Raw genomic sequence first — 27046 nt, forward strand, 5'->3', positions numbered from 1 at the left:
CAACAAACCGTTCCGCAGTTCAGGGAAAGTCTGAGTGCAGCAGTTCAGTGCTCTCACCCAGAGTTCATCCATGGCTGCCTGTCCTCATCTTCTTCTCCTGATCATCTGGGCCTGTCCTGACCTGCACAGCCTCTCCTCTCTGCTGCCCCCGGTGGATGGCTGTGGTACAGCACCCAAGGTCAGGATGCTGTAGTGTCTCTGCTGCCCCTGGTGGACGACTGTGGTACTGCGCCCAAGCTCAGGATGCTGTGGTGTCTCTGCTGCCCCTGGTGGACGGCTGTGGTACTGCGCTCAAGCTCAGGATGCTTTAGTGTCTCTGCTGCCCCTGGTGGATGGCTGTGGTACTGCCTCAGAGATCCATGCGCTGTACTGAGTCCTGTCTGATTGCGCACTGCAGTTCAGGTGGGGAGGCAGTGGTCTCCTCCTCAGGTTTTTGGCAGAGAGAGAGAGAGAGAGAGAGAGGGGGAGGGAGGGAGGGAGAAAGGGAGGGAAAACAAAGGACAGAGCAGCGTCTTGCTCCAGCAGGTTGGATCTGCTCACAGAAATCAGTCTGCTTTGCACAGGAGCCCCGGTGGGATAATCCAGTGACCCCCAATCTCCCCCCCCCCCCGTCACCCTGTCCCCCCCAATCCAAACACAGTGTAGCAGAGGGGCAGGCAGCTCCTGATTTGACCCCTCATCCAAATGGCCCATCCCGCCATGGCGCAGAGCGGTGAAGCCATTGCTCAGTCTCTGTCCTGACATAGCGTCACAAGCTGATGATGTAAAGCTGGGCAGTGTGGGAATGTGTTGACACGCCCCTTTCTACCTGCAGCACAGGTAAATCCGTCTGACTGCTATCTCACAACCCCTCGCCACTTTGGGATGATTTTGGGGTTTCCTGGTTCAGACCACACTTCTGGCTCCACACACCCCTCAGCACAGATCATGGCTGTGCTTAATCCTCTCTCTACTGCACAAACAAAAACAGCGTCGCAGAAAAGTGTCTGTACTGTACATTAATGGGCAGATATGCAGGTAAATTTGTGTCGCTTTTATTTTGACAGAATAAGACGGGATTACTGATAATCACCCCTGGCCCAGCTGTTCCCAGCATGCCCTGCTGTTGGTGCATTCTGCGTGTGAAAGCAGCACAGAGTTTCTGCTCTTGCCTTCTGAACCAAGTCCCTCTGAGACTAAGGAAGAGCACTGCATCATGGGTAAAAACACAAGGGTGACAACTTCTCAAATAGTGAATTTGTGTGTTGGCATGGTTTTGTGAATTGCAAGTGAATGTGTGTGTGTGTGTGGTTGTGTAACTGTGTGTGAATGTGTGTGTGTGTGTGTGTGTGTTTCATTTTTAGCCTGGCCTTGATTTCATCATCTAACATATTCCTGTTTCTCTGGATGTGATCATAAGCATAAACAGAAGTTCTCCAGGGTAACCCCCCCCCCCACCTCTCTGTTTACATCCCCCATGTTAGCAATACTGTAAGTTTAATATATTCTTCATCCACAACTCCACCATGGAGTCAAATCTTCCACATCGTCTCACAGAGCAGAGTACGAACCCCAGACTAAACAAGCTGAGCAGCGAACAGAAAGCCCAGAGTTCAAATTAAATCACAAAGAAAAGGGCAAACAAACCAAACAGCAGAATTCTAAAAACAACAAACTAAATAAAAACACATCCTGACGAACACAGATTAATATAGCACAACCGCAAAATACAAAAAAGAAAAAAAGTGGATTCATGGCACAAGTATTTATATGATCTGTAAGTGTTTATCGAGATTGACAAACAATCTGAGCTCACTGACTTTAATGTCTGCTTGGTTTTAAAGTGCACACACGCACATACGCACACACACACGTATGCACATTGTGCACACGCACACATACACACACATGTGTGTAGGGATGCACTTTGCACACGCACGCACACACACACACACACGTGTAGGGATGCACTTTGCACACGCACGCACACATACACACACACGTGTAGGAATGCACTTTGCACACGCACGCACACTTGTACGTAGCTACACAGTAACTGTACAAACGCTGTGTGGGTGCAGGGCCTCTCTCACACTTTGTAGTACACGTTGGCGGGGTTTTGGGGGGGCATCTCCTGCACGATGTAGACGGGGTGCCCGTAGTCCCCGCTCACCTTCTCGTAGTGCGGGCAGTAGGCGGAGTCAGAAGTCCGCAGCGGGAAGATGATGTCACTGGGCTCAGAGCCGGAGTTGTTGCTGGCTCCGCCGACAGCCCCCCCACTCGCAGCCCCCCCTCCAGCGGTGCCCCCCACACCCCCCATGGCGGCCCCCCCACCCGCAGCCCCCCCCCTGAGGGAGGACAGGGTGATTGGGGGGTGGCGAGACGCGGTGGGTTTGGGGCGACGGCAGCAGTAGCACAGCCCGCACACCACGGCCCCCACCAGCAGGAGAAAAGCCACGCCCCCGACTCCGCCCCCAATCAGCACCATGTTGGAGAAGAACGGCCTGGCCCCGCCCTCAGCCCCGCCCACTGAGCCTGGGTGTGTGGCGTTTCCCACTGGACCTGCAGAATGAGAGAAGAGCCGTGTGATTCCTGTGTTGCCCCAAACCCCCCCCCAGCCCAGATTCCTCTCCCCCTGAGCCTCCCCCTGTCTGAAAGATCCCCCTCTCTCTCTCCTCTCTCTCTCTTGCCTCTCTGTCTCTCCCTCCCCCTCTTTTCTCTCTCTCTCTCATTCCACGATGGAGGGGAACCTCCATTAAATAACTCTGCTCTCTGCAGCACACAGGTGGAGGTGGTGATGGCGATGCTGTAGACGCAGGCACTCACTCTGTCCCACTTTAAGCACCACCTTCATCCCGCGGGTGACGCATGCCCCCCCCCTCCGGCTGTCCAGACCCTGCCGCGTCCCGTCTGAGGTGGCTGAGGGACAAGGAGCATCAATCAATCAATAAATCAACCGATCAATCATTCAATCAATGAATCAATCACACACAACCACATACACACACAACACACACACATAACAGCACTGCCACACTCACACAACAGACACACATAACCATCACACACTCACACACACACACATCACACATAATACACACACTCCACACTCACTCCAGCATCACAACTCACCCTCACACTCACACCTCACACTCACACCACACACAACACTCACAGACACACGACACACACTCACACTCACAGACACACAGACACACCACACAGACACACAGACTCACAGACACACAGACACACACTCACACTCTCACACTCACAGACACACACACACTCACACACTAGCTCTCGCACACTCACAGACACACAGACACACACACACTCACACTCACACTCACACACACACACACACACACGACACCAGACACACTAACACCACACCACACTCACACTCACACTCACACTCAAACACACCACACTCACACACTAGCTCTCGCACACTCACACTCACAGACACACAGACACACACTCACACTCTCACACTCACACTCAAACACACACACACAGACACACACACACTCACACTCACACTCACGACACACAGACACACACACTCACCGATGATGTAGTAGTCTCTGTGGGTGTGGAACTCGTGCCCCCACAGGTTCGGGGAGAACTCCTGGAACTTGATGGTGAAGCGCGTGTTGCTGTGGGGCTTGTCGCAGGTGAGCAGCAGGTTGGGCTCGTCTGTGACCTCACACCTGTCGGCTTGCTCACGCGTGCGCACCAGGTACAGCTTGTAGAACTCGTACTCCGGGGGGGCATGGGGGTCCCCTGGGACGGACGCCGGGCAGATCAGGTCCAGCCGGTCGCCGATCTGCGGGTAGAGCACGTACCCCCGGGTATCCCCAAACCTGCACAGGGAGAGAGGACGACTCACAGTCACCCGTTTCCATAGAAACCAACACACGGTTAAACTCTGCCCAAGTCAGGTGATCACCAGTCCACTGCTCCTGCACTCAAACTGCACCAACACACACACACACGTATCCATATGGGCATGCATGTGTACAAATGTGTGTGTGTGTGTGCTGGAGCTGCACTCCGTATGGAACACAGCCCTGTCCTGGTTCACTGGGTCTGTATGGATGGGGTCAGAGAGGGGTCACTGCAGAACTAGGGTACCCATGTGACTACTGATAAAACATGAGAAGTGTGTGTGTGTGTGTGTGTGTGTATGTGCCTGTGCATGTGTGTATAGTGTGTTTTTGCAAAGAAAGAGTGTGCATATATAGTGTGTTTTTGTAGAGAGAGTGTGTCTGTGTATAGTGTTTTTTTGGAGTGTGTGCTCGCTTATGTAGTGTGCTGGTGTATGTAGTGTGTTTGTGTATGTAGCATGCTGGTGTATGTAGTGTGCTGGTGTATGTAGCATGCTGGTGTATGTAGTGTGCTGGTCTATGTAGTGCGTCTGTGTAAATTGTGTGCATTTCTGTGGGCACCCACCCATCTCCAGCCAAACAGCAGTCCTGGTGGGCAGGGCTCAACCAGCCTCTTCCCATCTCCTCAAACGAGGTCATCGATCAACGAGTGTCAGCACTGCTGCACATGTGACAATGACATCAGCAGGCGAAACAGAGGGCTGCTGGGTGTTGTAGTCCAGATCATGCTACTTGCAGACTCTGACTGCACTAGGGGGTGCTGCCCGGCGTGTGATTGGTTGATTCTGCTGGACAGCCTGCTTTGTGAGTGGATCTTCGTTCCTTTCAGTGCCCCAGCTCAGCGGAGCACATGTGTACGTCACACATTCAGCTGATGGTATTACAGCCTCTGTTCCTATGACCTCTACAGAGCAGGTCGAGCTGCTGAAGCACGCAAGAGTCGACCCAGCGCCAACCCAGCACCCACCCAGCACTGACCCAGAACCAACCCAGTGCCGACCCAGTGCCGACCCAGTGCCAACCCAGCGCCAAACCAGCACCAACCCAGTGCCCACCCAGCACCAACCCAGCGTCCACCCAGCGCCAACCCAGTGTCCACTCAGCGCCAACCCATCGCCGACCCAGCACCAACCCAGCACCGACCCAGCGTCTACTCAGCGCCAACCCAGCGCTGACCCAATGTCCACTCAGCGCCAACCCAACGTCCACTCAGCACCAAACCAGCGCTGACCCAGCACCAACCCAGCGCCAACGCAGCGCCGACCCAGCGTCTAACCAGCGCCAACCCAGCATCCACCCAGCACCAACCCAATGCCGACCCAGCACCAACCCAGTGTCCACCCAGCACCCACCCAGCACCCACCCAGCGCCAACCCAGCGCCAACCCAGCACCAACCCAGCGCCAACCCATCGCCGATCCAGCACCAACCCAGCGCCAACCCATCGCCGATCCAGCACCGACCTAGCGCTGAATATGCTGGAGAAAAAACAAAATTGTGTAAACGTTGCAGATGCATTATCGTGAGAAACGTGCATTCCACAGGTGGGGGCCCTGTGGGACAGCACCCCCCCCCCCCCTCACACTTCCCATTAACCTCAAATAAACGGGAAACATGGCATGAAAAGGGCTAAAAATATAAACTCCTTTTGTTTTGTCTTCAGGGTAACTTAGCAGCAAAGAGAGGGAGAAAATAACTACCCCTCTTTCTCCCCTCTTCATCTCTCTTCTTTCCATCCCTTTCTCAAGCTCTGTCACTCTTTCTCTCTCGGGAATGAACAATTTCCCTTTTTGAGTTGTTGAATAAAATGTTCACGCTAATGAGGAGATTGAGTGGCAGCTACACAATATGACAAAGACAGAGAGAGAGACGGGGGGGGCAGTGAAATGCATACATACTGAGTGTGTGAAGGCAAAGGACCCGACTGACAGCACAGCCTCCCTCTCGGCAGAAGAGAAAAGCAGAGGAAAGACAGGAGAGACAGAGAGAAAGTAAGAGTGAGAAGAGGGTTTAAAAAGAAGTTTTACATGGAAGAGAGGGAGCGATGAGGTCATCACTGTGAGACAGGAGAGGGAGAGGTGAGGTCATCATTGTGAGACAGGACAAGGACTGGTGAGGGTATCACGATGAGGGAATCTGAGGGAGCAGTGCTGTGCTCAACACAAAAAGCATCGAAGTGAAATTAGTGCAATTACACTGTGTATAATCACAACCATACTTTCAGTCTGCAGCCAGGAAAAACCACACACAGCACACGAGAGAGAGATAAAGAGAGAGGGTGGACAGAGAGAGAGAGGGGGTGGGCGGAGAGAGAGGGAGAGAGAGGGGGGGAAGAGAGAGGGAGAGAGAATACTCACAGTGGAGAGATGTATAGTAATGGAGAAGATCTTAGTCAGCAGTACAGTTAATCCAGACTGGAACGAAACATGAAAGCTGGAACGCTAAGCTATATCTGGCATTACACATGATTTAAGGAACACCCCTGTTTGGCTTCAACGACTAAGAGGAGAGGAGAAGAGCGATCTGAACTGCAGAAAGTGAAAGTGTAAAAGTATGAAGGGACTTGGAAAAGAAAAACTGTGTTTGGATTGGGGGAAGAGTGGCTTTGGCTGTAAAATGAAGGAAGGATAGAAAGGAGAGAGAGAGGGGAGAGGAGGGGGAGGGAGGTAGAAGAATAGGTTAAAATGCCTAAAGGATATTAACCCTGACTTGGAATCTGTCTGACCAGAAAAACAACTGCATTTATTTATTTTTTATTACGTTGCGCTGAAGAGAGGGAGATGACTCTGGCGTTCAGCAGTTTAAAGGAGTACTGCTGAAATCCAAAATGTAAATATAAACATTATGAACATATTAACATTATTCAGTATTAAACATGTTCATTGAGTCTCCTAATGTGCAACAATCAGCCAGCAACCTGCGTTCACAATTGCCCATCCACTTCCTGGCCCATCCAGTCAAATCATCCTCCATCTTCGGAGGGAACTGTGTAACCACAGTAACCATGTTGCAATGTACCAGAAGTCAAAGGTGAGATCTGCAATCTCAGATTCCACTTGTTTATTTATTTCTGTCTTCCTAATTAATTTTCTCTTTTAAAATTAGAAACACTTAGTCTGGTTAATTAGGCTTTTTTCCAGAGACAATTAGGCAGTGACTCATTAATGATTTACGAGCGGAGGAAGATTAATTTTTAATGTGCGATTGAGATGGACTACTGTTGTACAACTTACCCCCCAGCGCTACACTCAAATCATTTAAACTCATTTACAATCACTCACAGTCATTTCCTGATGTTTTCCCAACGTCCTGCCAAAGAACGCCCCCCTAGAGCTTCAAACTCGAACCCGAGCACTGAGTACTGCTAAGCTGCAGACCAGCACTAGTGCAGGAGGAGAGAGAGGGAGGGAGAGAGAGAGACGGAGAGAGAGAACCAACACACACACACACACACACACACACAGCACACATCTCTTTCAGAGTAAAGACATATTCCGGAAAAGGTGATAATAATGGAAACGTACATTCTTTGAAGCACCTACGTTGGAGCTTCTAAGAATGTACGTGAAGCTCAAACTGCGACGTCTGTTCCACACGAGATAAACCTGCACGTTTGTCTCACCATGCGTGAGAGACAATCAACCACAACTTTACATCATACTGACTTAGTCTGCTAAAAACTACAATGGCCGACCTAAGTAGAACAAAAATGCAGTTGTTTTTCGTCCATGCACTGTAGGTCGGAAATGTACAGCAAACATATTTAACCGCGGACCACCCACGCCCCTCTAGTTACTGCCAATTACAGCTTCCTCGCGCCTCATATTAAAGTAACGGTAAAAACTGACAGGAGACAGACTGGTAGCATCAGTGTTTTAAACACGATTACGATAACCTGTATTGTCATTCGTGGATAATCTTGCACCGCTATTTTACTGAACACGAACAATCGATGAGATTACATTCCGGGAAATTTCACAATGAATGAAACCTTACATTCGCTCCCATTCCCAACGGCAGAAAGACAATGTTGGTTTCAGGTAAAGAAACATATGCCGCACGTAAAACCGCACAACTGCTTAAGGCTACTCCACGCAGAGCCGGCCACAGACATAAACACGATTCGGTCATTAGGACCACTAATATCCCTGGAACCCGCGATGTAAGATTTATTTAAAAATGATCTTCAGTCGTTTATACTGGAGCACTTTGGGCCCACAACAACGTTCTTGTTTAGGGCCAATAAAACCTGCTCTGACTCCACGAGATAAGTCTTTTAACCCCAACGAGACGAAATTCCACTACAACAGTAGCCTTCATGCCAAACTGCTTGCAGGTTATCTAACTTTGACACAAAACAAGAACAAGTGAACCGAAGTTGACACAATTCAGTTTCTGGAAAGCTGAGCGCAAACTCTCACACACGTAGTTGGGAGCGCTGGGCATAACGACGCAGGTTACCCGACTAAACCTGACCCGACTGAGTTTTACCCATATAGGACCGGAGACCTTTTCCTCCAGTCATAAACAGTTATTAGGCTAGAAATATTACTGGTTACATTACAACAAAAACTACTACTGCTACTACTAATAATAATAATATCGGTTGGTGATTATTGCTATCAATAATAATAATAGGCCTAATAATAATAATAGGCCTAATAATAATAATAATAATGTTATTATTATTATTATTATTATTATTATTATTGCGGTATTAGCCTACTTCACCGAATACCACGAGAAAGATCCCCAAAACAATTAAATCGTATCAGTAAAACTTATGTTATCAGTTTAGCGCAGCTAACCTGCTTCAACCACTAACCGGCTTCCCAAAGACGTCCAACCGCCAACCTCAGCAGGTATAATTCCTCAGAGAAGGGGAAGGGGGGGGGGGGGGGGGAGACACGAACTCTAACAGAAATGCAAAAGATCAATCCCGACATACGACAGGACCAGTCAGTTGCTATCATGAACCAATGCATGTTCAGGTTTAAGACATTTGATTGAAACCAGTGTCAACGTGTATTGAACAAAACAATAACCTAGATATGTTACTATTGTATACATGCGTATATCAAAGACACACACAACATAGCAGCGCAATAACGTACCTTTTGTTCAAAGAGTTCCAGTATATGGGCTCCATGTTGGTCGCGGAGATTCCAAGTAAATCCACAAGGAACACGAGCAGAATTCTCAATCTGCCTGCACCTTTCCGACACGCCATTGTCACCCCCGAACCCAGTCTTTTTCCTCCCATCAAAGCAACGGGTAGTCGGCAGCAGTGTTTTGGACAAAGCCTCTCACCAACAGCCGTATGAAAAGTTGAATTAATCCGTCAGTGCGTACGGAGATGGCGTGGCTCCGCCAACCGCATCGGCATATGCGCCCCCCGAAATACACACACACACACGCACACACGTGAACGAGAACTTAAAATAAAAATATTAGCTCTAAGTTTTTTTAACGCGTCTACCCCCGAAGTATTGTCATTAGCAAAATAAAGTTGTCCTTTTTTTTGAAGACCGTCGTAATTATGTCAGCGAAAACACAAATAGGTTAATCCAGTTCCAAGATTTAAAATAAAAATAAATTAATATTAAGTTTTGTGAGTTTATCCTTCACGAGACGCCGTGCATTTCTCCTAACGGTCAAATTTCTCTCTTTTAAAGTAAGCTCATTTTCCACATTTCGACCTGGGCCGTTTCAAATCCGTCTTTAAAGTGACCCTTGTTACTACAACCCTCGAGAGTCATGAGGGTCTCTTGCCCTCTACTCTCTCTCATCGGATTATCCCAGGGAAAGAGCCGCAGAACATTGGGAACTATGACAACTATTTAAGCTCTGAGTGGTTCCTGTCCCCTTCGCGTTTTCATCACTAAAATCACGGAGCTATGCATTCCCCAGTCCCCACTAGCGCACGGGGACGCTCGGCAATTCCCTCCGGAATTCGACGGTAGATGTTCTCATAGGAGACGACCCACTCATTCTTTTCCGTGGAAAATGGGAGCTTGTAAAAGAAAGTGTGAGGTAGGCTACCATCAGAAAGAGACAGAACCATATGACTAAAGTTCTACGAAACGAAAACGACGGAAGGCGAATTTAAGACCGTCGTGCAGATGAAACAGCTACCAAGGTTCGCCCTATAGCACGCAGATATAAACAGGCTGAGACGTTAACAGCCGGCTTCGCCAACAGACATTCGGATTCGATTCACTGCTTCTTCACCTTTCCGTCTCCTGTTCCAATTCACTCTCACTCACCCATCGCTCCCAACGCATTGGCACGCGCTCCGCTCGAGAATGAGAGGGGTGTGTTTTTTGTTTGGTGGAGGGGGGGGGGGGACCTAATAAAAAAAAGGTGAGATCAGACCGGTCTCCTTCGACCTCTCCACCAGGCCAACCCTGTCTCTCCGACCCATCCCTAACACAGAGACAGAACGTGTGGGGAGTTCACAACCTCAGAACTACGAGCTCAGGGAGAATCTGAGCAAAGTGTTTCTCCTTCAGCAGCCCGCTTCGCCCCACACCACTCTCAGCGATGAGCGCCAGAACTAGGTAATTTCATTTATTTTATGATCATAGCGCCTCCAGTGGACCGTTAGCGCACGGTCTTCACTGTGGCCAAGTTGTTTTGTCCACTTAACGTAATTTAAATATGCCCCCGCCAAGGCGTAAGTTGGCGGGATGGCATACCTGCCATCCCAATAAACGCACTTCTTTTTCAGTTACGGCCAACCGGCCAAACTGAGGAAGTTTGTAATTACAATTCTACTGTCGTTCTTGCGACCTATTTAACAACCAGCAAACTGTGTCAGCCGGAGTCATTTCCATCATCATATTTGGTCTTACAAACATCGCGGACGGATGTTATACATAACTGTGACACCAGCAAAAACTGTTTAAACAGTCGGTGCTGAAGTAGTGTCTTTGACGTTGCACGTGACGCCCGGGTTGAGGGGACCACACAGCGTTGTTTTACGCGGCGCCCAGGTTTGTTGCCTAGGCTGTTCAAACTCAACCGAAGTCCCAACATAGGAGGCCTCAAACAAAACTGCAGCAGCACTGCCACTGTGTGGAGACTAGATAGAAGGCAGCCCCCATTTTGAACCGACGCGCTGAGAAGTGAAATTAAAGCCTTTAACAAAACGGATACTTTAAATCTTAATTTTATATTTGTATAGTCAAACTTGTGGGCTACTTTTTAATGCACATATGAAGATATTCTGTGCTATTCAGTTTGCGTTTCGCCACATGAAGGCCTACTAATAGATGATGCTTAGGGTAATTCATACGCCACACTACAGAATTTCAAGTTAATGGGCGATTTATACATTTTATTCACATTCGGAATGAATTGAATTGGAATGAAATGAGTATACTTTTAAATGAACAGCAACAAGAGCAGACCTGTTGTGCTACAAAATGGCTTCCGTGGCACAAGGCTCTCACCTGTTATTTCAGGCGTTACTAGCATCTCCATGGTAACCAGCTACTGTCGAGAATCACCAAGAGACCGGTTTTATTGAATCAGGTTGGTGTGATAACACCGCTAATTTTAACCTTTCATAATAAGAACAGAACAGACCACCCGTTTAAGGTTTGCAGAAACGACTACCGGATTGCAAACGATCAGGCCAACGGCACAAGTCCACAGGGGGAAAATTTTTATTTTGTGAAAAATGTTTTGCGCGACTACACGATGAACATCACATACTTCCACAGCCCCTAATCCACTGGCAAACTGACAAAACAATAAGAGCGCGAAAACTACACATAGGCATGTGCGATGACAAAGGCGGGTGTCAATGCAAAGCAATTTTACTTAAAAAGGCAAAAAACAGAACGTCCTGACCAAACGGGATACGACTGTAACCATGGTGACACAGATGTTCTCTCGCGGGGAGTACCTATCCAAAACATGCACTATGGTAAGTGGTAAGACCCCCCTTGTCCAGACGTCAAGATCAATCAGAGAATAAAGACTGTCATTATTTCAGTCGGTTTATTATTTACATTTTTTTTGTTCTTAAAAGAAAAAAAGACTACTTACATTTTATTTATGTTGTCCTTTCTGTTGGATGCATTTGCTTTTACTGTGGTATCAAAAACATTCAGAAAGGTGTTCTGTTTTCAATACACCAGGGGTAGGGGTGACCAGTTTCAGCTGCAAAAGGCAGATTCTACAGTCATTGTGAAGTAACTAACAAATAAAACAGGGCTGCAAGAGAACTGCACGACCGATCTGCTTCTCAAGGAGTCTAAAAGTGTACATGCATGCAGGTGTGTGCATGTTTGTGAGGGTGTGCATGTGCATGCAGGTGTGTGCATGTTTGTGAGGGTGTGCACGTGCATGCAGGTGTGTGCATGTTTGTGAGGGTGTGCACGTGCATGCAGGTGTGTGCATATTTGTGAGGGTGTGCATGTGAATGCAGGTGTGTGCATGTTTGTGAGGGTGTGCACGTGCATGCAGGTGTGTGCATGTTTGTGAGGGTGTGCATGTGCATGCAGGTGTGTGCATGTTTGTGAGGGTGTGCACGTGCATGCAGGTGTGTGCATGTTTGTGAGGGTGTGCACGTGCATGCAGGTGTGTGCATATTTGTGAGGGTGTGCATGTGAATGCAGGTGTGTGCATGTTTGTGAGGGTGTGGACATGCATGCAGGTGTGTGCATGTTTGTGGTGTGCACGTGTATGCAGGTGTGTGCATATTTGAGAGGGTGTGCATGTGCATGCAGGTGTGTGCATATTTGAGAGGGTGTGCACGTGCATGCAGGAGTGTGCATGTTTGTGAGGGTGTGTATGTGCATGCGTGTGCGCACATGTCTGATGGCAAAAGCATGCAGGTTGTTCAGTTCAAAACTATAAGCTCAGTACTACAGGAAATGCATTATTGTGCAAATTCAATTAACCGAAAATTTCTCACTGAAAATTACAGCAGCTCTGCGGATAGTCAAGAGTCCCTCAGCCAATTCTCTCTGTCCACCCCTATCGGTCAGCTCAGCCCTGCCCCCAGGCCTGTGCCCCACCCCTCCCAGGCCTGTGCCCCTTCCTCAGAGGAGCTACATTTTAGGCCTTTGACTCTGGAAATCTGTAACATCACAGCACACAAAGCAAAGCTGTTTGAGCATCATAAGCTGTGTCAGTACAGGTATTTACAGGACTGCAGAGTCAGGACAGTGCACACCTGCGTTTGCATACGAGTGTGTGCGTGTGAGTGAGTGTGTGTGTGTGGGCATGCAAGTGTACTATGTTTTGTGTCCTCACTGGGCGATATGTACGGTTAGCGTATACTCTGTATGGTTAAAGTACACGGTTAGCGCATACGTTGTACTGTTAGCGTATACTCTGTACGGTTAGAGTAAGCTTTGTACGGTTAGCAAATACACTGTACAGTTAGCGTGTACTCTGTACGGTTAGAGTAAGCTTTGTATGATTAGCGTATACACTGTACGGTTAGCGTATACTCTGTATGATTAGCGTATACACTGTACGGTTAACGTATACTCTCTATGGTTACTCTGTAGGGTATACTCTGTAAAGTTACTCTGTAAAGTTACTCTGTAGGGTATACTCTGTAAAGTTACTCTGTAGCGTATACTCCGTAGCGTATACTCTGTACAGTTAAGGCAGGTCAAATGAAGGATAGAAATTAGCCCCAGAGTCCCAGGGCAGGTATAGGACTGCTGGAAGAATGATGTGGGTGGGGCCACGATCCAGTCCCCGCCCTCCAGTCCTTCAGGCAAGTTCAGAGCCCCGCCCCCAGCAGGGAGGCCACGTTCAGAGCCCCGCCCCCAGCAGGGAGGCCACGTTCAGAGCCCCGCCCCCAGCAGGGAGGCCACGTTCAGAGCCCCGCCCCCAGCAGGGAGGCCACGTTCAGAGCCCCGCCCCCAGCAGGGAGGCCACGTTCAGAGCCCCGCCCCCAGCAGGGAGGCCACGTTCAGAGCCCCGCCCCCAGCAGGGAGGCCATGTTCAGAGCCCCGCCTCATCCCTGGTAGGCCTGTCAATCTAACGTCCAGCACATCCGTCTCCTAGTTCGTAATGCATGCCTCTGGCACTGTGGCAGAGGGAGGGAGGGAGAGAGAGAGAGAGAGAGAGGGAAAGGGGAGTTAGGTAAGAAAAGTATGGCACTCTGCTACTCCAGAATGTAAGGACTGTGTAAATAATGAACAGCAGCACCATGACTAACTAAGGGCAGAACGCAGCAGTAGGAAGTCACAAGCAGTAGACAGGAAGTCACATAGCAGCACACAGGAAGTGGTACAGCAACAGACAGGAAGTTGCACAGCAGCAGCATTTTTTTGTGGTCTATCTCTGTACGTTATGCAGATTTATAGACACAGGCCCCCACATCACCCAGACTGATACTCTGATCCCACTGTCCAGAGCCAGATCTTACCTGTCGCAGGTCCTCCTGGATCTGGCCCATGATCCCTTTCTGTCCCGGTCCCAAACCTCCAACCGCAGTATTCCTCCCCAACCTCTCCACAGGAAGTGATGTCAGAGCCAGGCTCTGGTAGTTCCTGGGAATTGTTCAGCCTCCTCTGTAGTCCAGTGTCCCAAAAATATTTATTTTCCTCAGATCAGGCAACTGAGTGCAGCTGAAAAGTTTAAATCCACCGATTTTTTTTGCAGAGGAAGTTTAGGAGGGGTGGGGGGCATTTTCCTTCTTTAACTGCTCCAGTAAAGAGTTACTTGTGAGGAACACTCATTAAAATATGAAGTTCCCTAAATTGTACATCAGGCACCATTAGTTTTCACAACAGCTGAATAAAAACCCCGACCCCGACCCCCCCACCCTACCCCCCCTCCCCCCGACCCCCCCACCCACATCAACCAGAGAACGTCCTTGGCTACCGCTTCAGAGGTGCCAAAGTGCATTCTGGGAGAGGGTAATCCTAAAAGCCCCCCTCGCAAACAGCCAAATAAAAAACGAGCATGAAGCCCCGCGCCCTTTTTCTGCTCGGCTACAGCGTCCCGCTGCGGCTCATTCAACCCAGGAAAGAAAAAAACAAAACTGCATTTAAAGCGCAGATCGCTTCCACAAGCTGGAGAAGTACCCAAAGCACAGACAAAGGTCCGGTCCTGCGCTCCTGTGAAGGGAGGTCACCTTCAGAGTCGAAGGAAAAACCAGAAAGATACAAAAAAAAAACCTCAAACTGGACAGTCAAACATTAAAAAAAACAAAAAGCAGTTCTGTCCCATGGGTCCCTTAGCCACACCCATCAACAGCATCAAAGTAAAATAAGTGTCAATCATATTTTTGGATTCAGCTCTGCCCCCTCAGTGTAAACATGGGATTCTGGGAAATAGTGACGAGGCAGTGAGACAGCAGTAGGTCCGTTTCCTTTTTCTGCTTTTTCATACTTTTTTAAAAAACTGAAATTGGTTTCTTCTTCCAGCATACTTTGTATCCTTTTGCGCTTTTTAAATTCTTCTTTTAAAAAAATGGTTTTTGCCGTTTTGCCTACTGAAGAATTCTGCCTTGCCTCAATTTTCTTGGAATACATTCAATATAAAAATAAAAACTCGCTTCTGAAGGATGCAAATAAAAAGACAAAAAAATAGCAGCTCAAGAACACTCAAAATGCGAGTCCAAAATACTTTTCACTTCGTGTGATGTATACACAAAATATAAATGTATCAACAGCAAAACAGTGAAAACATACAAGCACTGCTGCTTGCACACGCACACAGGCACATTCCTCTCAAAACACAAGTTTCATCCAATAACAAAATGACAATGAATGATAAGCTTGTTTCATACATGTTGGTAAGCAATGAAAACATTGTGCAGGATAATATTTCCAAAACACACAGATATACACACTCACTCATGTATGCACGCACTCACTCATGCACGCAATTCACAAAAATATTCATTTCTACACCCAATTTTAGTCTTTTTTTTAAACACAAGTGCAAATCTTCAAGTTTTTAAATTTCTTTTTTTTTTTTATAACTTTTTTATATAAATGTTTAGAAAATAAACAACAGTGTTTGATTTTCAAGAAAGGATTTGCTAAAACAAAAAACAAAAAAAAAAATCTTCACCTCCCCACCCCTCATCAGTTCAAAGTAACTTTCCAGTTCTTGTTGTTGTGTGTGAGTGTAGTGTGTGTGTGTGTCGTCTGTGTGTGTGTGTATGAGTGTGTGTGCGTGCACACGTGTGCAGAATCACAGAATCCTCCAGTAATAAAGTGCTTCAAGTTTAAGGTGCTTTTTGTAATAAGTGCCAGAGTCCGTCCACCCGCCCGCCCCCCAGACCCTGGGAGAGAAAAGGGGGTTACCTCACTGGAGCCTGTCCCGCAGGGGAGACACAGCTTTAAGATGAGACTCCGCCCCCCTCCTGGATCAGGCCCCGCCCCCTCCCCTGGGCCAGGCCCAGCCCCTCCTCCAGCAGTGCACAGTGGTCATTGGAAGGCCTCGGTATCTATTGCCGTGGATCAGTAATCCTCCACCGGATCCATTTCACTCAGACTGAGCCGGTCCCCCGCACCATGGAACGAGTATCCTGCAGAGCGGACCGCACAGCACAGTGTTACAGCACAGCATTACTGCAGCTTACGTGTCACACAGCTTTACAAGCCTAGTGTTACAGCACAGCATTACTGTACAGCCTTACAAGACAGTGTTACAGCACAGCTTTACTGCACAGCCTTCAGTGTTACAGCACAGCTTTACTGCACAGCCTTAAAGCACAGTGTTACAGCACAGCACAGCGTTACTGCACAGCCTTACAGTGTTACAGCACACCTTTACTGCACAGCACAGCCTTACAGTAGTGTTACAGCACAGCGTTACTGCACAGCCTTAGTGTTACAGCACAGCATTACTGCACAGCCTTACAGTGTTACAGCACAGCATTACTGCACAGCCTTACAGTACAGTGTTACAGCACAGCGTTACTGCAGTGTTACAGCACAGCTTTACTGCACAGCCTTAAAGCACAGTGTTACAGCACAGCGTTACTGCAGTGTTACAGCACAGCTTTACTGCACAGCCTTAAAGCACAGTGTTACAGCACAGCTTTACTGCACAGCACAGCATTACTGCACAGCCTTACAGCACAGCGTTACTGCACAGCACAGTGTTACAGCACATCTTTACAGCACAGCCTTAAAGCTCAGTGTTATAGCACAGCACAGCGTTACTGCACAGCCTTACAGCAGTGTTACAGCACACTGGAAGCTTTAGTCAGAGAGTAACATAGGAGGAGGAAATGTGTGGGCGGGGCCTACCTAAGATGCTGGAATCAGAGTGCAACATCATTGGCTGTTTCTTTATCATCTTCCCACCCTGGGGATCGTATGCCCCGCCCTTCCCTGCATGGGCTGCCTGGAAGACAGACTGCAGAGTGCCAGAGCTCGACCCTCGCACTGAGTCCTGGGAGAGAGAGGGAGAGAGGGAGAGAGAGGGAGAGAGAGAGAGAGAGGGGTGAAAGAGAGAGAAAAGAAGGAAAGAGAGGGTGTCATCATCCCTGTGTTGTGTTCATTCTTACAAATATTCAGCAGTTATTTCCCTGCACGCTCACCTGCAGAGGGAAGGACGCGGTCAGGCCAGCTACTTCCTTTGAGAGCTGGAAAGAAAAGAGTTACAGTTAGTAACTCAAGTACTATACACACACACGCGCGCGCACGCACGCACACGTGCTATACGCACGCGCACACTCTCACACACACGTACTATACACACGCACGTGCACGCTCACGTGCACACGCACACACTCTCACACACACGTACTATACACACGCACGTGCACGCTCACGTGCACACGCACACACACTCACACACACGTACTATACACACGCACGCGCACGCTCACGTGCACACGCACACTCACACTCACACACCTGCTGCAGCTGTCTCTGCTGGTTGGAGCGTTGTTTGGCCCGCCGCTCCAGGAAGTGCTTGGCGAACTCTTTGGCCTCCACGGTGTCCCCCAGGTACGAGCGGATGAAGTCATGCACCTCGTACGGAGACTCCACCTCCTTCAGGTACGCCACGATGGAGGACACTGCACCATAGAAACACATGCACCAGAATCAACGTGAGGGACAGACAGAGGAAGAGACAGAGAGGGTCAGAGAGGAAGAGGGGTAGAGAGAGACAGAGAGAGGGGTAGAGAGAGAAGGAGCAAGGGCCAGAGAGAGGAGGAAAGAGGGGTGGAAAGATGGATAGAGAGAGGTGGAGAGAGGAGTGAAGAGAGGGGTGGAGAGGGATAGAGAGGTGGAGAGAGATACAGAGGTAGAGAGGGGGACAGAGGTGGAGAGACAGGTGTAGAGGTGGACAGAGATAGAGAGGTGGAGAGGGATAGAGAGGTGGAGCGAGATACAGAGGTAGAGAGGGGGACAGAGGTGGAGAGACAGGTGGAGAGGTGGAGAGGGGGAGAGAGGTGGAGAGGGATAGAGAGGTGGAGAGAGATACAGAGGTCGACAGGGGGACGGAGAGGTGGAGAGACAGGTGGAGAGGTGGAGAGAGGTGGACAGGGATAGACAGGTAGAGAGGTAGAGAGAGAGGGACAGACAGGGAGATAGAGGCAGACAGAGTTACCGTCGGAGGAAGAGCAGTTGTTGTTGGCGGAGGAGTTGAGCGCGTGCAGCATCTGCTCACACCAGGTGGTGAAGCCATCCTGCGACTTCAGACCCTGCAGCAGCTTCATCAGCTTCTCCTCTTCCTCAGTGTGCCTCCTCCGACTCGGCATGTACTGCTCACTGCACAGGAGCAGGGTGAGTGTGTGAGTGTGGGAGAGAGAGAGAGTGTGTGAGTGTGTGTGTGTATTACAGAGTGAGTGTGTGTGTGTGTGTGAGAGAGAGAGTGTGTGAGTGTGTGTGTACGGAGTGAGTGTGTGTGTGTGTGTGTGTGTGTGAGAGAGAGAGTGTGTGAGTACGAGAGTGAGTGTGTGTGTGTGTGAGAGTGTGTGTGTGTGTGTGTGAGAGAGAGAGTGTGTGAGTGTGTGTGTACGGAGTGAGTGTGTGTGTGTGTGTGTGTGTGTGAGAGAGAGAGTGTGTGAGTACAGAGTGAGTGTGTGTGTATACGGAGTGTGTGTGTGTGTGTGTGTGTGTGAGAGAGAGTGTGTGAGTGTGTGTGTACGGAGTGAGTGTGTGTGTGTGTGTGTGTGAGAGAGAGAGTGTGTGTGTACGGAGTGTGTGTGTGTGTGTGTGTGTGTGTGAGAGAGAGAGTGTGTGTGTACGGAGTGGTGTGTGTGTGTGTGTGTGTGTGTGTGTGTGTGTGAGAGAGAGTGTGTGTGTTAGGTGTGTGTGTGTGTGTGTGTGTGTGTGTGTGAGAGAGAGTGTGTGTGTATATGGAGTTGTGGGTGTGTGTGTGTGTGTGTGTGAGAGAGAGAGAGTGTGTGTGTACCTGAGAGAGGGGCTGCTGCGGCTGGTCTTCAGGCCGAGGGTTCGAAGGCTGGTCTGGTTCTTCACTGCTTCGTCCACAGGCCATCCAGCCCGCCGTTTCCCTCCATAACCCCTCCCACAGCCCGCACACTCATCCCTGCCCCAGGACTGACTGCCATGCTGCATGAGAGAACACACACACACACACACACACACACATTATTACACGTGGACAAGCCTTTACCTCTGAACTCTCGATTCCTACCCCACAACCCGTCTCTCTGGCACTCACCCGTCCCTGTGCTGGGCTCTGTGCTACTCACCCTGTCCCTGTGCTGGCTCTGAGCTACTCACCCTGTCCCTGTGCTGGGCTCTGTGCTACTCACCCTGTCCCTGTGCTGAGGCTCTGTGCTACTCACCTGTCCCTGTCTGAGCTCTGAGCTACTCACCCTGTCCCTGTGCTGGGCTCTGTGCTACTCACCCTGTCCCTGTGCTGGGCTCTGTGCTACTCACCCTGTCCCTGTGCTGGGCTCTGTGCTACTCACCCTGTCCCTGTGCTGGGCTCTGTGCTACTCACCCTGTCCCTGTGCTGGGCTCTGTGCTACTCACCCTGTCCCTGTGCTGGGCTCTGTGCTACTCACCCTGTCCCTGTGCTGGGCTCTGTGCTACTCACCCTGTTCCTGTGCTGGGCTCTGTGCTACTCACCCTGTCCCTGTGCTGGGCTCTGTGTTGCTGGTGCAGGTGTCTGTCAGCCTCCAGGCTGAGGGCTTTGGGCAGCTGGGCAGAGCTCCACCCTGGACTGGGCGTGGCCATCTGCTGCTGATTCTGCTGGAGCAGCTTCATAATCAACTCCTGCTGGGGGCACACAACACACCTGTAACGCACCTGTAACGCACCTGTTACGCCCTGCATTACACACTGCTTTACGCACTCTCACACACTCCTTCCACACTGCGTGACACACTGTTATGCACCTATTGAGCACACTACCTCACATTACACAATAACAGTCACACCCTGCATGCAGCTGCATATACTGTAGCTCCTCTTCCTCACCTGTTTGCGACGGAAAAGCTCCTCTTCCTCACGTCGTTTCTGCTCCTCCTGCTGCCTCCTCTTCTCCTCCTCCCGCTTCGCCCTGAGTTCTGCATCACGCCTCTCCTGCAGCTGCACACACACACACACACGCACGCACACACACACACACACACACACACGCACACACACACACGCACACACGCACACGCACACACGCACACACACACACCACGCACACACACACACACCAGCACACACGCACGACACACACATCCGCACGCACGCGCACACACACGCACGCGCACACACACACGCACGCACGCGCACACACACACGCACGCGCACACACATACACGCACACATGCACGCACACACACGCACATACACACACACACACATACACGCACATACACACACATACACTCAGATTAAGCGACATGCACACACCCCACAGCGCACTGAAAGAGCCCGACTGCTTATGAGCATTGGTCCCCCACACAGACAGGGGGCGCCACCTCACCTTCTGCAGCTGTTCCAGAGTTGGCCCCTGAGTGGAATTCATTAAATCCCATAAACTGGCATCACCGCCTAAAAAGAAAGAGAAAGAGAGAGGGATGAACACGCGCCTTGGCCTGGTTACAATCTGTGTGTGTCCGAGTGTGCGTGCGTGTCTGTGCGTGCGTGAGTGAGTCTGTGTGTGTGGGCGGGGCACAAAGGTGCTCTCCTCACCTGTTGGCTGTGATGCTGAGGTATGCATGTCCCACATGGGTCCTGTATCCGGCACCGACATCGACCTGCTCATGGAGCCCATCACGCCCTGATCTCCACACCTGCAGCACAGGATCAGCCAGATCAGCCTGATCAGCCCCTACACTTCACACTCAACAGCTGCTACAGCCTGAGGTTCATCTGACATCTACAGTCCTGCAGAGCAACGTGCCTGCTGCGCTTCTGTCTATATCACAGCAGTCCGTTTACCTGTAACAGGTGTGCTGTACCTGTAACAGGAGGGCTGTACCTGTAACAGATGTGCTGTACCTGCTGTAAGTGTGCTGTACCTGTAACAGGTGTGCTGTACCTGCTGTAACAGGTGTGCTGTACCTGCTGTAACAGGTGTGCTGTACCTGCTGTAAGTGTGCTGTACCTGTAACAGGTGTGCTGTACCTGCTGTAAGTGTGCTGTACCTGTAAGAGGAGGGCTGTACCTGTAAGAGGAGGGCTGTACCTGTAACAGGTGTGCTGTACCTGCTGTAAGTGTGCTGTACCTGTAACAGGTGTGCTGTACCTGCTGTAAGTGTGCTGTACCTGTAACAGGTGTGCTGTACCTGTAAGAGGAGGGCTGTACCTGTAACAGGTGTGCTGTACCTGTAAGAGGAGGGCTGTACCTGTAACAGGTGTGCTGTACCTGTAAGAGGAGGGCTGTACCTGCTGTAAGTGTGCTGTACCTGTAACAGGTGTGCTGTACCTGTAAGAGGAGGGCTGTACCTGCTGTAACAGGTGTGCTGTACCTGTAAGAGGAGGGCTGTACCTGTTGATGAGCTGAAACAGCTGCTCTTGCTGGAGCTGTTGGTAAAGAGTCGCCAACTCCTGCTGCTTCTTCAGCCTATCAGACTCCATGTTCCCCTGCAGGTGCGCCCACAAGCACAAGCACAAGCACACACACACACACACACACACACACACACACACACACACACACACACAGACACACACACACACAGCACACAGGCACACAGGCACACACACACACGCACACACACACACACACAGACAGACAGACAGACAGACACAAACACAGACAGACACGGACGGACACACACACAGACACACAGACACACACACACACAGACACACACAAACACACACAGACACACACACACACACACACACACAGACAGACACACACACAGACACATGGTCAGTTACCATGTCCCTGCACATACACCATAAGGCTCTTTACATCTGAAATCTCAGCATGCACACTGCTAACAAGCAGCACAAAGCCCACTGAACACATGCTACACGTAAGCCATGGACCCCCCCGTGACCCCCGCCCCGCTCTGACTGACCGTAGGCCCGCGGGGCAGCAGGGGGGGCGGGGAGGGCCTGCGGGGCAGCAGGGGGGGCGGGGAGGGTCCCGGGGTGAAAGGCACGCGCCCCCACATCTTGATGACGTCGCCCAGGGGCTGGAAGCCCTCGTCGCACCCCCTCTTCACCAGCAGGGTCATGCTGAAGTACCCCGCCTGGAACCACTCCGCCATCTCCAGAGTGCTGAAGGGCCCTGAGGGGCGGGGTTAATTACATCAGCATCCCGCTCCACCAATCAGCAAGCAGCACATCTTACCATACATCTTGGCCTCATAGTGTGTGAGTGTACAGTGTGTGTGTATAGTGTGTGAGTGTACAGTGTGAGTGTATAGTGTGTGAGTGTACAGTGTGTAAGTGAATAGTGTGTGAGTGTACAGTGTGTAAGTGAATAGTGTGTGAGTGTACAGTGTGTATGTGTATAGTGTGTAAGTGAATAGTTTGTCAGTGTACAGTGTGTGTGCATGTGCAGAAGAACACACCCTGTATCTCCCCCTGTGGGTCCTTGTAGAACCACTTCATGGCGGCTTCATGCGACAGAGGCAGGGCTGCAGCGGTTGGAGTCCTGGCCTGGGTCTGGGTCTGGGTCAGAGATGGGGTCCTGGCCTGGGTCTGGGTCAGGGTCAGGGACGAGGTCCTGGTCTGGGTTAGGGTCTGGGTCAGGGACGGGGTCCTGGCCTGGGTCAGGGACGGGGTCCGGGTGCTGAGGCTCTCCTGCAGTGCCTGAGTGAAGCTCTCCTCCTCCAGAGAGGAGTCCTGCAGAGAGGCCACCATCCGCTCCGCCTCCTGGCGAGGATCAAACTTACAGTTACACACTTCCTGTGATACACACTCCAGTTCCCACTCTCACACAACACACATGCACGCACACACACACACACACACACAACACACAAATGCACAACACACAGCACCTGCTGCAGGTGTTTCATTCCCTCCTCATCCTCGGTGTCGCCCCCTGGTGGAGGGACTCGTGTAGCAGCAGAGGAAGAGGGAGGCGGGGAGGGCAGGGTGGTGGGTGTGGCCAGGGTGGTGGGCGTGGCTGGGCTCAGGGGGGCAGTCGCTCTTGCTAGCAGGTTCCCTGTAGGACAGCACACACACACGAACACGCGTGAACACGAGCTCCATCACGCCTGTAAACCATCTCAGCAGGAAAAGCTGGGGATTGCGCTTGGGCCCCCCTCACTACCCGACACCCACCTTCACTGGGCAGCTGGCTGCCATTAGCAGGACGTGGGGCGGGGCTTGGGGGCCTCTCCAGTTTGTTTCGGGGGGGATGAGAGTCAGCTGCAGAGGAGGAGGTGGGCACAGACTGTGGCTCCTCCTCAGACCCCACCGAGTCCTCCATCACACCTACAGAGAGAGAGAGAAAGAAAGAATTGTTGGATTAAAAGTGTTCACAGCAGTGACCTAAGCATAATTTACCCTTTACCCACAATCCAACCCGCCCCTCACCTCTCTCCTCATTTCTCTCCTTCCTTCCTCCCTCCAGCTCCTCCTGCTCCTCCTCCAGCCCCTGAAACTCCAGGTCCTCCAGAACAGCATCCTTAGATTCCTTCTACAGAAACACAAACAGAAATGCATCCTCATAAACCATCTACACATACACACACCACAGCGGCCTTATAATCCTCCCACGGATACACTCACTCTCTCTCACACACACACTCTCTCTCACACACACTCACACGCTAACTCACTCTCTCACACACACACACATACTCTCACTCTCTCTCACACACACACACACACACACACATGCACTCTCTCTCACACACACACACACACACACACTCACCCTCTCTCTCACACACACACACTCACCCTCTCTCACACACACACACACTCTCACCCTCACAGGCAGGAAGGCCCCGGAGGAGTCGAAGGTGCCCATCTCTCCATCCTCCTCGTCGGTGCACCACTCGGGCAGGTCGTCCCGCTCGTCCTCCAGCCCCTCTGAGTCCGCCCGTCTGCGCCCCCCCTCGCCGTGCTCCCGAAAATCAAACTCAGTCTTCCTGCGCCGCCCGTCCCCCAAACCGCCATGCTCCCGCCAGCCAGCCGACCGTGGCCCTCCATCTGAGAAACACACACCAGCCAATCAGAACACTGAGAAACACACACCAGCCAATCAGAACACTGAGAAACACACACCAGCCAATCAGAACACTGAGAAACACACACCAGCCAATCAGAACACTGAGAAACACACACAGACACTCGGGTATCTAATGCTCAGAACACTGAGAATGTGTGTGTGCTTGTGTGCGCGTGTGCGCGTGTGCGCGTGTGTGTGTGTGTGTGTGAGTGCCTGAGTGTGTGCTCATACCATCGCGTCGGCAGCCAGTCAGTCTCCAGCCTCCTCCAGGCTCCGCCCCCTCCTCCTCCTCCTGCTCCTCTCTCAGGGTGCGCCAGTTATCGCTGTCTGAGCGTGGGTAGTCCTTCCTCCCCACAGGCCCCGCCTCCTCAAGCCCCGCCCGCACCCCATCCCGCCGGGCTGGCTTATCAAACCGCCTCTCTCCCCTGAGAGAGAGAGAGAGAGAGAGAGAGAGAGTTGATTTGTTGTTTGGCTAAACAATGCGAGTTGCTATGGTACCCGCAGGTAGACTTACCTGCCATCCCAGCTCTGACTACGGATGAACACCCCATCCCCCTCCTCACTTCTTTGGTAAAACCCGTTGTCGCCCCGACCACGTCCTGCACACAGACAGACAGACACACACACACACAGTTGTGTAAACAGTACTTCATTGCACAGAATTAAATGATCAGTAGTTCCCTGTAAGGTACTGGAAGAGCCACGCGCAGCATCTGAACTCCATTTCCCAGGGGTCTTCGGGTTACAGAAAGCAGACATCACAGGAAGTGACATTACCCACTCTCTCAACAACCCCTCCCCACCTGCTCACCTCTGCCTCCTCGCGTGCTGCCGCGGCCACGGGCCACGCCCGTGGAGAGGGCTGCGCCCCCTTTTCCCATGAGCCTCAGCACAGCCACGCTGTTCACAGACATGGAGAAGTTCCTCTGGAGAAGAGAGGAGGTGGAGTCAAAGCTGCAGGCACACAACTGCAACATAACTGCTGAGGGAGAGTAATGTACTGGTCTGTCCTGTAGAGGGTGTGTAATGTGCTGGTCTGTCCTGTAGAGGGTGTGTAATGTGCTGGTCTGTCCTGTAGGGGGTATGTAATGTGCTGGTCTGTCCTGTAGGGGGTGTGTGACTCACCTGCTGCTCCTCAGTCAGGGGAATCAGAGCAAGAGGCAGCAGAGGCTCCTCCTGCATCACAGCTGTGAACTCCTGTATCTCCTCTGGGATCTGCAGCACACACACACACACACAGACAGACAGACAGACAGACACACACGCGCACACACACAACACGCGCACACACACAACACACGCCACACAGTTAGATCACTTGAGAGCTGTGTAGCTGGGTTGTGACGAAAAGCAGTTGGAATGCAAAGCGCCCCCTCTGGCTGTACGTGGCCAGTGCAGGCAGACGCTCACCTTGTTGTCTTTGACGTAAAGCGCCAGCATCTCCTCGCGGCCGTAGCGGTACTCGGCCAGCTTGTACTTCGGCATGGCAGGGGAGGGGGGCGGGGAGGTCACACTCCCCCCACCGGACAGAGCACGGAGCCTGGGGGTGTGGGGAGGGGGGGGGTTAGTGTCACTGACACAGCACACAAACATCACTAGCACCAGGAGTGTGTCTGCATGCGTGTGTGTGTGTGGGCATGCTCAAACCAATATGAAATGCGTAAAGCGCTCCACACAGGAATGCGTATTCACACTCACAGACACAAACATGCACTCGCTCACTCACCCGCTCACTCACTCACTCACTCACTGTTACACTGCCCTCATCCAAAAAGGAAAGAAACACAACACTACGGCCGTAACACTCACAAACACACACAGGCAGATACACTCACACACACAGGGAGAGAGGGAGGGACAGGAGAGGGGATGTTTTACCATTCAGGGCCGAAGGTAAGGGTCTCAGCAGTCATATTCCCCAAACCAAAGAGCAGCGACGTTCCTGTCAACAACAAACTTGGTAAATCTCACACACACACGACATGCAACACACACAATAAATTCAATTCTGCTCTAAATTTACACACACACGCACACACACATATACACACAATACATTCGAATCAGCTCTAAACTGAATAGTAATGGTCCACATGTGATGTTCTAATATGGGCGGGGTCAAACTCGTTAACCCCCCATTAACCCTCCATTAACCCCGCCCCCTGTGTGGGTAGGATCTGGGTTGAGGATGAAGAGAGCTGGAGAATCCTTACTGCGTCCAGAGGAAAGGACCGTGCTGGAATGGGCCGGACTGTGCTGGACTGGGCCGGACCGAGCTGGACTGGGCCGGACTGTGCTGGACTGGGCCGGACCGTGCTGGGCCGAACTGGACTGCGTTAGGGCTGTGCTGGACCGGGAGAGGACCCTGTTGAAACGTGCTGGACCGTGCCGGACCAGGTTAGGCGTGGGTTAAAAGGCTGAGTGGTGTAGTTTTATCTGAGGGAGGGGGAGGGGCTCCCCAGAAGTGAGTTACAGCTTCCTGTATTTTTGGGATGAGGGCGGGGCTCTAGGGGTCACTGCCCACTGCCAACACAACCACTTAAAACCAACAACCACTTCAAAATATCACAAATATAAACAAAAGTAAAGTCAACCTGGTATAAGTGACCGTAATAACGAT

General features: G+C 51.0%; 2 protein-coding genes across 2 annotated transcripts; both read right to left on the minus strand.

Annotated features, from left to right (window-relative positions):
- Positions 1 to 1018: 1018 nt before the first annotated feature.
- On the minus strand, positions 1019 to 14300 carry LOC135264332 (ephrin-B3-like). Its single transcript, XM_064353197.1, has 4 exons — positions 14271 to 14300; positions 3553 to 3913; positions 2806 to 2898; positions 1019 to 2541 (listed from the first exon to the last, which is right to left on the minus strand). Exons 1-4 carry the CDS (start codon positions 14298 to 14300, stop codon positions 2069 to 2071), a joined length of 957 nt encoding a protein of 318 aa, XP_064209267.1. The 3' UTR covers positions 1019 to 2068.
- On the minus strand, positions 11524 to 26951 carry LOC135264333 (GRB10-interacting GYF protein 1-like). The gene is made up of 25 exons (XM_064353198.1): positions 26640 to 26951; positions 26305 to 26368; positions 25837 to 25966; positions 25552 to 25641; positions 25238 to 25352; positions 24941 to 25025; positions 24658 to 24851; positions 24184 to 24407; positions 23787 to 23889; positions 23532 to 23684; positions 23246 to 23412; positions 22814 to 23117; positions 22316 to 22527; positions 21775 to 21869; positions 20977 to 21077; positions 20768 to 20835; positions 20266 to 20376; positions 19915 to 20064; positions 19232 to 19389; positions 18425 to 18585; positions 17725 to 17888; positions 17406 to 17450; positions 17113 to 17257; positions 14271 to 16385; positions 11524 to 13928 (listed from the first exon to the last, which is right to left on the minus strand). Exons 2-24 carry the CDS (start codon positions 26337 to 26339, stop codon positions 16318 to 16320), a joined length of 3078 nt encoding a protein of 1025 aa, XP_064209268.1. The 5' UTR covers positions 26340 to 26368; positions 26640 to 26951; the 3' UTR covers positions 11524 to 13928; positions 14271 to 16317.
- Positions 26952 to 27046: the final 95 nt, after the last annotated feature.

This window comes from Anguilla rostrata, chromosome 9 (genome assembly GCF_018555375.3).
Source record: "Anguilla rostrata isolate EN2019 chromosome 9, ASM1855537v3, whole genome shotgun sequence".
NCBI lineage: Eukaryota > Metazoa > Chordata > Actinopteri > Anguilliformes > Anguillidae > Anguilla > Anguilla rostrata.

Bases quoted from the DNA above. Each gene is read 5' to 3' on its own strand.
- LOC135264332 (XM_064353197.1), bottom strand. From the start codon at position 14,300: ATGGGCCAGATCCAGGAGGACCTGCGACAG. The intron at 2,899-3,552 runs GTGAGTGTGTGT...CTTGTCCCTCAG, and splicing joins CAGAGACTACTACATCATCG to CCACCTCAGACGGGACGCGG. The intron at 2,542-2,805 runs GTGAGTGCCTGC...CTCATTCTGCAG, and splicing joins GGTGCTTAAAGTGGGACAGA to GTCCAGTGGGAAACGCCACA.
- LOC135264333 (XM_064353198.1), bottom strand. From the start codon at position 26,339: ATGACTGCTGAGACCCTTACCTTCGGCCCTGAATG. The intron at 21,078-21,774 runs GTACAGCCCTCC...CCTGTGCTGCAG, and splicing joins CTGTTTCAGCTCATCAACAG to GTGTGGAGATCAGGGCGTGA. The intron at 18,586-19,231 runs GTACACACACAC...GCTCCTGTGCAG, and splicing joins CGCAGCAGCCCCTCTCTCAG to TGAGCAGTACATGCCGAGTC.